The following is a 14,858-nucleotide window of genomic DNA, read 5'->3' as shown; positions in this document are numbered from 1 at the left end:
GGAAGCGAAACAAAAGGCAATAGAATAATGGAAAAGCACACCACACTGCACAGTTTTACATGAAACGTGCTGTCACTAAAGTTTATGCAACTAGGCACTAGTGACTAGCAGGAAGCAAGAGACCAAGCTGACAGATGATGGAAGAGTGCCCAAACATGGTGTAGCTTCATTTCTACTTGTGGGTGAATTAATAGTCACTGGTGGGAATGCCTTTTTTTTTCTTAAACATTTCTGGAACTCCCATCAAGAGTTTTCTTCTACAGGCACAGCTCTCCCTCCTTACAAACTTTTGTCAATCCCACAAAAAAATATACCTTATTTAAAAAAAAAAGTCATAATGAACAGTGACCTCCCCCTTATCTCAAGCCTTTACAGAAATTACTGTTTTATACCTCTGTTAACCAGGTTAACCCCTGCACCAGTGGTGGACGGTTCTGCCACTTGTAATGTAATTTGGAACAAATCAGACACCTGACGTGTTGTCTCCATCTAGACTATGCTTACCTCACTGCCAGTCAAATATGCTACACATGAAATGCAAGATGCACTGAAAAGAGGGTAGACATCCCGATATGGGTAGTGCACACAATGCAAAATGGGACCACTGTGCCAAAAAGACTGCAAATTCTAGTCACTTTTATGAATATACCTTTGAAAAAAAATCAGTGGTAGCACCACTCTTTCCCATACTGACTTGCACGAATAGGACTGAAAGTTATCAAAGCTAGGTTGCCATAGACCATTGGTGAGCCCCTGTCAACATAATGCCCCCAAGGTGAAGTCTGCTTGAACAAACAATGATTTATAACTTCTAAGTTCTCATCCAGGGCTATAATACCTATCTGTATTTGCAGAGGAAATGTGTATTGATTTGTACTTCTACAGAGAAACAGCCTCAAATAAAGGACTAACATGTCTTGATAATGAAGGACCACTCAAGACCCACGGATAATAATCAATGAGCTTATATAACTGGATAAAGCAGTGTGGTTCCAGAGTGGTGGTTCTTTGGATTAACCATACTTGGTTCTGTTGACTCAGGATTTGCTGCTGTTTACTTTGCTTGATAATGATCAGTGCACACTCTATTTACAGAATATTTAGTTATAGCAGGATGGGGCCACAGACCTTTCTACCAAGACCCACATCATACGACTAAGGAAAAGACATATAATAAACATAGAGAATTTAGTGAATTCAGATTAACCAGTACGCCTTGGATAGGTGTAAGAAAAATCAAGAGTATTCAGAGAAAACTTGGCATGGGCAATGTTTCAACTGCACAAAAACAGTAACTGGTGATCAGCACTGTACCCTACCGCCACAGAGGAGAGAAGCAGACATCTCATCATTCACCCATCATTCACCCACAATGGTGGACATCATCTTTAATGGTCTGCATGGGTAACACTGCTCTAACTATGGCTGCGTGGAACAATGCCTCACTTTTCTGCTAAAATATCCAGGTAAGGTCTGCAGTAATAAATGGTCATGCCTGCTAAACTTCAATTAGGAATAGAGAATGATAAATTACATTTACTCACCTGTGATCAAGTACTGATATTTGTTCACTTCTAGTCTGACTCCACAGAGGGACTCAGCTGCTTCTGTGTAGATATAATGAACATGTGGAACTTTATTAAATCCTTTATACATCTGAAAAGAAAAAAATATATAATGGAGAAAATAGGAATGGAGCACTAAAGTCTGCATTTATTAAATTACGGTTTCTAAAAGTATGCAACAGAAAAGTGCTCATCACAGATGTGGCTTCTTCCCTTTTATAACTGAACTGTAACCAGTAGTCTGTAAAGTTTGGCTTCCTCTTTAGGAAATATTTTTGCAGTACACTTTACAAATAATAAATGTCTGAAGAACCTTGGTCAATGTAGAAACCCAAGTCTGAATATATCTTTTTCCCCCCAAACTATCCTACTCTGAAAAAGTTGTTTTACTATATTCCATGCTTTTAGGCCTTAGAAAAGTCAGACATTTCTACATACGGAACCTTACCATCCATCCTCAATCCCTTTTCCTATTTTTGCACATGGGGTTGGGGTCTCACTTCAAACAGTGACAAATCATCTCAAGCCAGGGTTTACACCACCAGGTGGCTAGCCCATAGTTCATCCATATTACTCACTTGCGCACACACTCACTCCTAGGTCCAGTTCAGAGAGTGTCCAATCCACCGGATTGGAGTGTGGAAGAAAACTGGAGCACCCAGAGGAAACTCATGCGACTTCAGAGGGGACATGCAGACTCCACACAGAAAGCACCCCAGTCGAGAATTAGAATTAAACCAGTAAACTTCTTGCTGCGAGATGACAATGCTAACTGCTTCGCCACCACAGTCATCCCATACCGGACCTTACCAATTACCTACCTCAAAATTAAAAAAGTACAGTTGTGTACACTTACCATAAATGCAGATGTTAGATAGTGTATTCACTATTGCAGTCATCACATTTGGGTTATCCCTGCCAGGGTAGCCCTGGGCTGGCCAGAATTCCAGAGGCTTAGCATTTTCTGTGTCGGTTGCTGTTGCTTCAGGACTGACGTCAGGTCATCGGTAGTACAAAGTACGGCTGCAGACACCATTACATCAGCTTTTCTTGCCCTAACCTGCCAGGAGCCCCCAAGTAGGAGCCAGGTTCTGATGGAAGAACCCCACCAGTAAAAAATAAATATCAATATGTCCCTTGTAAGGAAAGAGAAGAAAAAAGGTGGATGGAGGGAGGGAAACCAGGACTGCAACAATGAATACAGTTGAACATCTGCATTTATGGTAAGGGTACACAACTGTATTACGTTCATGTTTCAATGTTGCAGCCATCACATTTGGGTTGATTCCGAAAGCTGAGGAAAAGGGTGGAGGCAGTCAAGGAAATTAGGGGCTGGCTAGGATGCCCTGCAAGACTGCAGAGGCAAACCCTGCCCTGGATTTGGAGAAGAGAGGCAGGAGGTAATGTTTGGTAAAAGTGTGAACAGATGCCTAGATGGCAGCCTCCAGGATATCCCTGGTGGGGACTCCTCTGAGGAAAGCTGTAGATGGGGAGACTGCTCTGGTGGAGTGAGTCCTGAACCCCATTGGGGGGGGGGGCTTTCCATGTTATTTGTAGCAGAAATGGATGCAGTGTCCTATCCATTTGGAAATGGCTTGTTTGGAGATGGCTTTGCCTTCTGTCCTTGTAGCAAAGCTAACCAGCAATTGATCAGACTTTCAGAAGGATTTAGTCCTGTCTAGATAGAATTTGAGCTGTGTGTGCACATCTAAAGAGTACAGGATACTTTCCCCCTTGTTCTGGGGATTAGGAAAAAAGGTGGGCAAATGAATGAATTGGTAGAGAGCCACACTGGATACCACCTTGGGTATGAAGGATGTGTTAGTCCTGAGGGATACCATGTCAGCACAGAAGATGAAGGGTTCCACAGCCATAAGTGCTTGCAGCTCAGAGACTCTTCTTGCTGAAGTGATGGCCAGAACGAAAGCAGTCTTCCAGGAGAGAAATTTTAGCTCTGCAGAAGAAGTTGGTTCAAAGGTGGGGAGGGTGAGCTTTTCCAACACAAAGTTAAGATCTCAAGCTGGGTCGGTGCTCTTCTGGGTGGCCTCAAGTTGTTAGCCCCTCTTAGTAACAGTTTGATCAAAGGGTGTGAGAAAAGGGGCTGCTCAGTGGGAAAATGAGCAGAGATAGAGGCATGAATTTTAATAAAAGAAAAAGAGAGGCCACTATGTAGCAGCTCAACTAAGTAATCCAGGATGAGGAGGAGGGAGGGCTGTGCCATATTCACTCCCCTAACCGGAATCCAGGTGCAGAAGCTTTTCCATTTGTCAGCATAAGACTTTCTAGTGCTAGGGTGTCTGGCCTCACATATAACATCCAGAACCGGTTTACTGAGGTTGCCAGATTGATCGGGTGTTAGGGAATAAGCCAAGCTGCCAAATTAAGTGTCTGCAATTGGGGATGCATGAATACCCCTTCCCTCTGGGTCAGGAGGTTTGGAATCTGAGGAAGATGCCATGGTGGCAGTGAGGACAGGCTGAGCAGCAAGGGGTACCAGCGTTGGCAAGGAGCTATAATAAGTGTCCTTGGTTTTTCCTCCTTTATTTTGAGCAGTACCCTGGGGATGAGAGGTAGTGGAGGAAAGGCCTAGACTGACCCAGGGGAAGGACAGGGCATCCACCTTCAAAGCCATGCAGCGATAGTCTCTGGTGCAGAATCTGCTGAGCTGAGGCAAAGAGGTTGACCTTCGGGGTGCCCCATTTCAGAGTTAATAGGGTGAAGGTTCTTCTGTTGAGCTGTCACTCATGTAGGTCCAGAAGATTTCTGCTTAATTGGTCGGCCAGAGAGTTGAGAACCTGGTAGGAATTGTACTAACTGGTGGAGTTGCATGGCAAAGGCTGTGTGCCAAAGGGTCATGGCCAGCCTGCATAGAGGGTAGGAGTGAGTCCCTCCCTGCTTGTTGATATACCACATCACAGTGGTGGTGACTGTTTTGATCAGCAGAGCCCCTGGGGAGAGAAGGGAGTTGAAAGCTATCAAGGCGTGCTGGACAGCCATCATCTCTTTTTGGTTGATGTGCAGGGGGATTTGCTGTGGGCTCCATTGGGCCTGTATGCATCTGCCATCCAGGTGTGCACCCAGGCATAGTCTGATGAATCTATGGTGAGGGTCTGGGTGGTGGGGGTGGTGAGAAAGGTAGTCCATTGTTGTGGGAGCATGCTGTTACCCACCAAAGGAAATCTTTTCTGATGCAAGGAATTATAGGGGAGTCAGGAATTATAGGAGAGTCTCCCAGGTCTTTAAAGTGTTGACACCAAAGGCTTTTTAGGTACCATTGAAGTTTCCTCATATGCAGTCTGGCATATGGAATGAGCAGCATGCAAGAAGCCATGAACCCCAGGGCTTGCAGGATCCTCCTTGCAGATAACTGGGGCCTGTTGGCTAGTTGAGAGAAGTAGGCCGTCAGGAAAAGTTGCTTTTGTAGTGTAAGAAATGCCATCTGGGATGCTGTGTCCAGGCTTGCTCAAAGGAATATAATCCTTTGGGTGGGCACCTGTTTGGAATTATTTGCGTTGATTGTGTACCCTAGGGAAGTTAGTAGGGATTTTACAAAGGCCAGGTGCTTCAGGAGCATTTCCTGGCCGTCTGCCTGAATTAGGCAGTCATCTAACTATGGGCAAATCTGGATATTTCTTTGTCTGCAAAAGGCAAAGGCCAGAGCCAGACCTTTTTGTGAAAACTCTGGGAGCAGTAGATAAGCCAAAGGGAAGCAAAGAGAACTGAAAGTGCTGAGATCCTGCCCTGAAACTGAGATATTTCCTGCATGATTCCCTGGAGGTAGGCCTCTTTTAGATCTAGAGTGGCTAGCCAAGCATCCTTGGCGAGCATGGTTAGCAGCTGCTGGAGGGTGAGCATTTTGAATTTTGGGATCACCAGGAAGGTGTTTAGAATGGATAGATAGAGGATGGGGCGCCAGTTGCCCTCTTTTCTGGGTACCAGATAGTCTGGAGTAGGAACCTTGACCTTTCTGTTCTGCAGGAACGTGCTCTACTGCCTCAGAGAGAGCAGGCCTTGCTTTTGCACCTCTGCCACTGGTTTGGAGGTAGATCTGGGAACCTTTTTGGGGTTGGAAGGGTGTGGAAAGAAATTTGTACCCCAGGGACACTTGAGAACCCCAGCAGTCATTGGTAATGGTGGCCCAGGTGCTTGCATGAAAGGACAGTTTCCCTCCTATGGGTAAGTGGGGTCTATATTATATATTCAAACTTTCTAAACTTAGAATCCCATATGTTCGACAACATATGATTGAAATTTAAAAAGTTTGAATATACAATACAAAAAAAAAAAAAAAAAAAAAATAACGGTGCAGGCAGGGGGGGCAAGCCCCCCTGCACCCTCCACACTGCCCCTACTTAAATATTCCAACTCCGAGATCGTACTTCAGTGCAGAAAAGGGAAAGTCTCCCATTCTGTACTGAACGGCACAGTTATGTTTAACCTTCGAACTCTTGAAATAAATCCATCATATGGTGTCATCGACCATATGACATTCGACATTTCAAGCGTTCAGAGTTCTAATAGGAACACAGGTAAGTGAAGGTGGGTAGAGGGAGGGTGAAGGGGAGGTGAGTCATTGTGAGTTCTTACCATAAAGGGGTGGCTTAGAATTCCCTGGATTTTAAAGTGGAGGTAATCCACTGCTTAGATCTCTGCATACCCTGTGGCTGCTGTTGGGGGTGGTGGGTCTGGTTCCCCAGGGTCTGGGCTGAACTAGCTTAGTGTGAGCAGGAAAGGACCAGTGCTTGGTGGAACAATGCCTGCTGAATCCGGGTGGCTAGACCTGTAAGAAATCCTTAACTGTCTGCATAGATTTTGCTTTTTCTTCCATCTTTAAGACCTCTTCTGCCTTAGTGCCAAATAAGTTGCCTTTGTGCAAGGGGGCATCCAACAATTTAGATTTGACCTGGTCTGGCAAGGGCTGTTCCTCAAGCCATGCAGGCCTTCTAATGACAGATCCAGTGACCGTTGCCCTGCAAGAAGCTTCTAGGGCATCAAAACCACAGTGCAAGGTGTGTTTAGTTACTTGACTTGCAGAATGCATCAACTCTTGTAACTCTTTACATTCTGCACGAGTAGGAAAGGAAGAAATTTTTTGTTTGAGGAGTTCCAGGGTATGCTGCTGAAATTTTAGCATATGGAACTGACAAATTTAGTGCCCTGATAGCAAGAGTTGCGGAGGAGTACATTTTTTTTACCCAATCTGTCTAGTGTTTGGGAATCCCTATCTGAGAGGATGGGATTCTTAGCAGAGGTTGCTTTAATCCCTTTAGGCCCTTGAGAAATTACCTCAGGGTCAACAATAGGATATTTAAAAAGAAAATTGTGAGAGTCAGGGACTCTGTAGTACCCATCTGGTTTTCTGGGTGCAGGAGGGTGGGTGTCAGGAGTCAAGCTGGATTCCAGGAAAACATCCTCCACAACATCCAGGACTGGGGGAATGGCCAAGGGTCTGTACTGTAGAGGATCTAAGAATTTCGTCTCTTTAGATTGAGGGTAGTCCTGACTCTCCCATTGGAAATGCTCCCTTAAGGTAAAGGGTTTCTCCAAAGGAAAAATCCTCTGTGGGAGAGGCTGAAGGGATAGAATCCTCTGCATCAGAATCTTCATAAATAGAGAGGGGTTGCATGTCTTCATACTCAGATGCATCAGTTATCTGACTCTTGTTCAGACAAAACTACAGGGGGCAGATCTCGCTTCCTTTTGGAGAGGGTAGATTGGCTTCCCCTGATCAGCATAAGGTCTTCCACCATGATCAGCATAAGGTCTTCCACCATTTTAAGCATTTGAGACTGAGGCAAGAAAGCAGGTGCCTGTGACTGGGTCGTCTGTTTCTTGGGTGTGGTTCATACCCTGGGTCTAAGAAACTCTGTCATTTTTGAAGAATGGTAGTTGTGAAAGAAGATGTTGGTTTGGGTAGAGAATCGGTAATGCGAAGGACTTCCTCGGAAGCCGGTGCCTGCTCAGCGGCTCTGGACCCCTCCAAGGTAGAGATGACTGCAGGATCCTCAGTCAAAGAAGAGTTTTGCAGCATGCAGGACTCCAAAAGGGTCTCAGTAGCGGCCTGCAAATCCACAGAAGCAGGTATCAAGAGCTTCAAAAGCGCCTCACTGAGGACCGGAGAACTGATGACAAGCTTAATGGGAGCATCGTTGGTAGGTTTGGACCCGTGTGTTCTGTCTGTTTTTATCTTTGCGATTTTTTGGAAGAGCTGCTGTCAGATGGCTTACTGAAGCCATATCAGAGTTAGAGGACTAAGCAAAAATATCTGGCTACAATAAGGGCCCGATAATGGGTACTTTTGGTGTTGAACAAAGCACAGAAGTGACAGCGGGGGACATCATGGTCTGGGCCTAAACAAGTGATGCAGTAAGAATGAAAGCCTCAGTGTGGTATTTGCTTTCCACAGGCGAGACAATTGTCAACTTTGTCTGACATTGGTTACTGCAAGAAAAAGGATTTCCAATGGAATACTTAGCTTTAGAGGACTTCAGCTTCAATTCGGTATTAAGTAGTGGCCAACCAGCACTTGTGCAAACTGCTTCTGCTTCAGGCTCCATGGCAAGAAAGACTGATGTAATGGTGTCGGCTGCCTTACTTTATACTACTGATAACCTGACGTCAGTCCTGAAGAGACAGCAACTGATGCAAAAATACTAAGCCTCTGGTATTTGGGCTGGCTGAGGGCTAGTGAGGGCTACCCTGCCAGGGATAACCCAAATGTGATGGACTGCAACAGTGAAACACGGAGATCATTTTGTTTGGCCATTATCCAACAGTCTCAGACTTGTCTGTAAAGTGCTTTAGTTGGGGAGTATATAATCAGTTGCTTAAAGCCAGCAAGCCCATATTTTTTTTGTTACATCTCTGTTTTGTTTTGCTGACCAAGCAAACATATAAAATACATATTGCGCCACATTTTCAGCATCACTCTAACAGATTCTCAATCTCTCGGACACAACCTAACATTTTCCAAATTACAACCACCATCACTCATTAGCTATCACAGGAGTGCAGGCCATGCCAGTATCACCTTCTTCCTATTATCCCCCCCCCATGTTCCCAAACATCCACCATGTTCCAGATTACAATTACCACTTCTCAACTGAAAGCAGCAAATAAATGTTTTAATCACCCTGTGCCCTATCTAACTGCCCTGTACCAGAATACAGCTTCAGAATTTTAGCCTCTGTTGTGCCATCACAAGTAGATACTGATGGTGCTGCTTTGGGCAATTCAAAAAAACATTTACCAGGGGTCCAGCATTCATATGTGCTGCAACTTGAAAGAAAACTTACACAATGGCCTCAGAGCTTCACTTAGCAAAGGCACATTTTTTGCATGGATAAAGCCATCACCTGCCTCAAATTGTCTCAAAAAAATTTCCCTTAGCCCTTAAATAAAAATTGTAATTTTGCAGCAAACTACTGAGGAATTAACCACTGAAATGTAGCAATAGTGAGACTTCATATGCATACATGTTAGTACAAATCCATTTATTTTAACTGCTGTTGAAATGAATAATGCCTACGAATAAAATGCCCCCGATTTGGAGTTTTTTTTTTTTTTTGCACTCATTATTTTGGTTTTTCCATGGATTCTCAATGAAGAAGTGGGAGTGTTGCAGGTCTGCAACCAAAGTCTAGTAGAATGTTAATCAGTCCACTTCTTGTGAGCCAAAAGACAGTCATCTCAATATGGATTAGAAGCAGAAAAACAAATGACTATAGCAAAACAAACCAGGAAATGGAACCTACCTTCATCTGTTTGACTGTGTAGCGCATTGTTCCAAAAGGGCCATCTTTCATCAACTTTTTACCCACTACCTTTGCTCGAATCACTGTAAGAGAATACAATACAAATATGGAGTAAAAGTCCACCTAATTACCTTCCAACTGTACACTCGTACTGTAAATTAAGCATCAAAGATAAGTTTTGCTCTTTATGGGTAGACAAACAGGATTATATCTTTAGTAACTGTCTCATGTTAAAAACATAACTGCAGTAAAATGTACAAAACAACCTGAAAAGTAAATTATAAAAATGCTAATTAGCCAGACATGGTTATGCAAGACCTTAATGTAATGGTAGAATTCTGAAGGGCTCTCTTTGGTGCCTATAATACGCAAGTTCCAGTGGGCACCAGAAGTTAGCACAGACTTTACCCAAACAGTAATTGGGCAAAGTCTTCCTGTTTAAAACATCATGCTTTGTGTAGACTATCTTTGTCATCTCCAGCGCTCCTTCATTTACAGATTTTGTCATAAAGGTTGGGAAAGAGTAAAAACAGCAACCTGCATCTGCAGTTACAGACTTATGGCAAGACTGTGCATCTAGAAGCAGCATAAAACAATGCCAAGGAAGGAGAGACCCCATCATGTGCTGCAAGAGCCCATTACCGATGGTTCTTTGTTCACAATAAGTCGTACATAAATGTAGGATGACTACATCACTTCTAGAAGTGCTAATACAGCAAGTTAAAAACAAAATCACAACCAGTAAGTGGCAAAATCCTTCACAAGAACCACAAGGCAATGTATGCAGAAGGAAACGTACATTAACACACACAGGGGTGCAGGATTTCTCTATCAAATCCTAGTGTTCAAGATGCAACGCACCTTCCTTTGTACTCTCCGGTGAGTTGATACTCGGAATTTCATTTAGGCTGCACTTGAGTAATCCTAAATTACAATAAATTACTTTGACCTAATCTACAATGCCTTACCGAAGTCCACACTGACAACCAAGAGACTGCAAAAATATCCATCCTGGAGATATCAAAGGCATGTCATGAAAGCCATTCAGCCCCCAAAAGACTGTCCACTCCTAACTTGGTCTTGCAGCTGTAGTAAACGACATTTTAACCACTCATGGAAATGCCAAAACCATTTGCCCTGTTAGCTCGCTGGAAAACAAAGGAGGAGGAGGTAGGGTCCATTTTTATAAAGTTTTGGTTTGGTCCACAGAAAATTAAGATATGATGAACTACTAAGGTCAAAGAAATTTTTTGTTTCTTCCTTACAAAATAATTGTTCTGGTGTGCAGCTATGCATCTTATGGTGCCCATGATCACTTTTGCCTAGTATGTTCCTATGCTCTGGAGATCATCAAGAGATTTAGCTGAAGAGAAGTGTTCATAGAATATAAAGATGCATATTCAGTATCTTGGAAAATAACACACACAATGCACAGAATTTGGCAAAGATTTGTCTCACATACCACAGGAATCACAACACTTTCCAAAGCAAACTTCAGTGGCAAACAAACTGAAAAGTGCACAGCTGCAGAAAAAAAAAATATATATATACATCTACCGATATATCTCAAGATATATACATACATATTTCCAGATGCATTAAGTAAAAAACTGAAGACTGTGCGTATGTATCTGAGATGCAAGCACATTACCCCTGGTGGGGAGGATGTCGGCCTCCACCCTTGCTCTGGTAATCTGGACAGCCAAGCATACTTCAGCATGTGACAGATTACCTTGTGTAATGAATACTACTGCAACAGCGTCACATACAAACATTTGGAATATAGGATAAATTAAGTTGACAAGAAATTTTAATTTAGTCATATCTTATGACAGTCCAAATCATCTTAGAAACAAATGCTCTAAAACTATTTTTTTTTTTCAGGACGTTGCCATAAACATACACTTAGTAGTTACAGTCAAGGGAAAACATTTACACATCTTTATCATCATAAGGAAAGAAAATGCCTGGTCATGCATCTGGGATAGGGATCAGTTTAGGGAATCTAAATAAAACAAAGGGAATTATTAAAATCTTCCTAGGTCTGAAAGAAACCTCAACTCTATAGGTTTTTTTTTTTTTTTTTTTTGGAAGCTTAGCCTACAAGTTTCATTTTTGGAAGCGTAGCCATAAATATTGCATAACCAGCTACTTGGAAAAATTACATAAGAGAATCACAGTATCCCATGTACTGCATCAAACAAAGCAACCTAACTATATTTGATACATCAGAAAAATGTAATTGTGTTAGCCATAAGGACTGTAGCATACATACAGAGAACTTTTTGTTCCACCATTATCAGCATTGCCCATTAGAATGTTACACGATGACCAGTGAGATTCTGAACTTGGGACACTGTAGAAAGGACGTAGGGTCCATGTAGAAACAAAGCGGCTCACTAATCAATTGTGAATGGGACATGCGCCCAACTATTATTACAGCTGCAGTTTCTGCACATTATGAAAATGTAGTAAGTCTCAGAAACTGCACCATAACAAGCCTAGTGAAAATGGTATATATACACACCTTAGGAAAATTAATTGTTTAAGAATTACACTACACAAAGGGATTTGCTGGGATTCAAGCAATAGTGCAAAGAAATGGCTACAGAATTTAAATGAACCCATTATCAAGGTAGCTGATGTGTTTTCTGCTTTCCAACATGTGCCATCCCTCTCTCTCTCTGTTCCCGGATCTCAAATAGCAGATACCATGACAGTACCTCTCCTCTTACTGTTCTGGACAGTTTCATCTGGCAAAATGAACCATCTTACCTCCTGCGATAAGGTATTCTAACAAAAAGAGGCATGTATTCCATAATTTTGCTCCATCCACTACCCAAAACACTGCCAACTAGCAACAATTTTAAAGGAAATGCAGGCAACACCAGGGTAATGATCCAATCGTCACTGTAACAAATGACTAGATGAACATACTACAGGTCATCATATCATTGTCACCATCAAAGAGAGGTAGGATTTAGGAAGAAAGGTGACTGTACCTGAACCTGCTTTAACACTATGGGGGTGTAATTAATGCAGAAGTGCACACACACATGTACACACACACACACACACACACACACACACACACACACACACCAAACAAGTAAAGACCACCTTGCTATTTCCAAAACAGCAATGGGTGAATGTTGAAACACACAGCATTCAGCCCCATTGCTCTACTCAGTGGTATAGCTGATCTTTGAAATCTTTCTACCACACCATTTCAATCCTGTATAAAGCTCCAGGGAACAGCACACAACCCCTTTACATTAGCCAGTCCCAGGATTGCCCCATTTATGTGGGGCACTATACAGCAGACCACTGCAGTGCTATTACTAAGACTTCATAGCACCACTTCATTACAGCAATCTTTGAATCAGCACTTGTAGCATACTCAGCAACCATGCTGGAAACCAGACTGTAACAGCATTTATTTCTGAATACCCCCCCCCATTTTATTTCTGAATATCCCCCCACTCAATGCACTGTAGAAATATAAAAGAACAGACTCCGATCTTACACTAAGTTTTGAAACACTGACTTTTACAAATGTGGCTTTGCCATTTCAAGTTGGATACTATTTACTTCTATACTTGGTTTAAAGAGCTTTATGCTATGCATCAAATATTCACTTTTTAGATTATGTAGACATTTTTCTAGTTGTACTGTATCATTTAACATGAACAAATTAAATAACTATATAATGTATGTGCTTTTCAATTTGGGTACAAAATAATGCTTATGCAAGATGTTCTATAACTCGTGGTGCCAGAGGACTGCCTCATTTCCTAACATAATTACTATGTAACGTAATTATTCAGGGTTTCATTTATATGAAACTACCCAAAATACAAACAAATGGATTTAAGCAGCACTTGGCAAACAAGGTTCCAGACAAAGCAGTAAAACAAGGCTGCTGCTGAAACAGCATTGTATCCATCTTAAGTACAGCATACAACCTGGAAAAACATCTAATGAAAACGGGTTCACTATAGAATCCCGAAATACTGAAATCCCGAATTTCAGTATTTCAAAATTCTATAGCTGAAAGCTTGAAATCCCAAAACCTTATAACCGCGAAATTTAAAATAGCGAACCTATACAAATACACCACACAATCTCCCCCAAAATCATTCAATCCTACACTACAGACAAGCAGGGGGGCAAGCCACCCTGCACTCCCCATGTCCCCAAATACATTGCAAGGACAAAGGCAAGTTACTTGCATTACAAGGACCCCTCACCATAATAATTTTCTTTTAAGAAACTAGGCAAGGACATTCATAAGTCATTGTCTTGTCCTGCTGTATGCAGAAACACAACAAGGATTCCATCCTGAAACTCAGTATTGGTGAAGCCATGACTTATGAATAAAACACTGCCCATGATTTTATTCAACCTATGCCTAGTTCTGGGCACATCTAGCATACTGCACATGCTCAGTGTTACATACATTTCTATGGTACAGATAGTGGTTCTGCTTGATGGTCAGTAGCTTGTATGTCAGTATATCACCAAATAACTGCATCTGAGAGAAGTAATTTCATCTCCAAGTTTTTTAAAAGATATGCAAATAAATATATTTGTATTTTGATGACCCAACTTAATGGGTACAGTATATTCACTTGTGTAACTGCTAACCTAGACCCTCTGTTAGAGGGCAGCGTGCTTTACTGGTGAGGAGTGAATCAGCAGCTGATTAACTGCAGGTATTTTTCATGGTGGGGGGGGTGTTGGGTTTAGTAAAGGCAGGGAATGTCTGCAAGAAGCTGCAAGCAGACAATTTCTAACGCTTGAACAACCTCAGTTCTTAAAGCATACAGTCTCAAACGTTAAATGACTGATCCATCCAGCCATGCTTGAAGGGCTATATTATAAAGATGAAATGCCAGAAGAGTGAACACTCTTACATGAACCACAAATAATCAAAGCTGCAAAACCTCGAACGGCCACAACAGCAAATTTTTCCCATGAGAAAAAAATCACTGGGCCATTGTCAGGCCACTATTTTGAGTTTAGATTTGTTTTTTTTTTTCTTGGTCCAGCGATATTTTTCACCTGTTGTGGCCATTCGAGGGTTTTCAGCTTTGATTATTTGTGGTTGATGTAAGAGCGTTTGCTCGTTTGACATTTCATCTTTATGATATAGACCCATGCGGATCCCAATGCCCACCTTCTCGTCCTTGGAAAAATGGGCACTGGTTTAGTGCATACAGCAAGATGTGTGAATGTGTGCATTTATCTGCACTTGTGTATACAAGGGTGACTAAACCAAGTAATAAACACATGAAAACTTAAATTACATACATTTTTTTTTACTGTTCTATTTACCCTTGTACGGTGCTGCAGGGGGGACTGCGTACTAACTGGGTCAGGCTCCTCCAAGAAAATAACTATAGAAAAATAAGCTGCCATTTTATGTTCATCTAATTTGTGCCTCTTAAGTGTGCACTTTTGTATTTGCAACAAAGTAACACCTGCTGCTTGCATCCCAAACACTTCACTATCCACCATCTACATGTTTAGATAGTAG

The 14,858-nt window shown here is 42.2% G+C and overlaps 1 protein-coding gene across 1 annotated transcript in view; it reads right to left on the bottom strand.

The window, feature by feature from the left end:
• Positions 1-14,858, bottom strand: part of TIMP3 (TIMP metallopeptidase inhibitor 3) — a 76,204-nt gene that overhangs the window by 23,686 nt on the left and 37,660 nt on the right. The window contains exons 2-3 of the mRNA XM_044087483.1: positions 9,320-9,402; positions 1,545-1,656 (exon numbers count right to left, since the gene is read on the bottom strand). Coding sequence (XP_043943418.1) covers positions 1,545-1,656; positions 9,320-9,402 — 195 coding nt within the window. The remainder of the gene's footprint in view (positions 1-1,544; positions 1,657-9,319; positions 9,403-14,858) is intronic.

This window comes from Protopterus annectens, chromosome 11.part0, assembly GCF_019279795.1.
Source record: "Protopterus annectens isolate FY-2018-M chromosome 11.part0, PAN1.0, whole genome shotgun sequence".
Lineage (NCBI taxonomy): Eukaryota > Metazoa > Chordata > Ceratodontiformes > Protopteridae > Protopterus > Protopterus annectens.
This window is presented reverse-complemented; position numbering and strand designations above follow the sequence as displayed.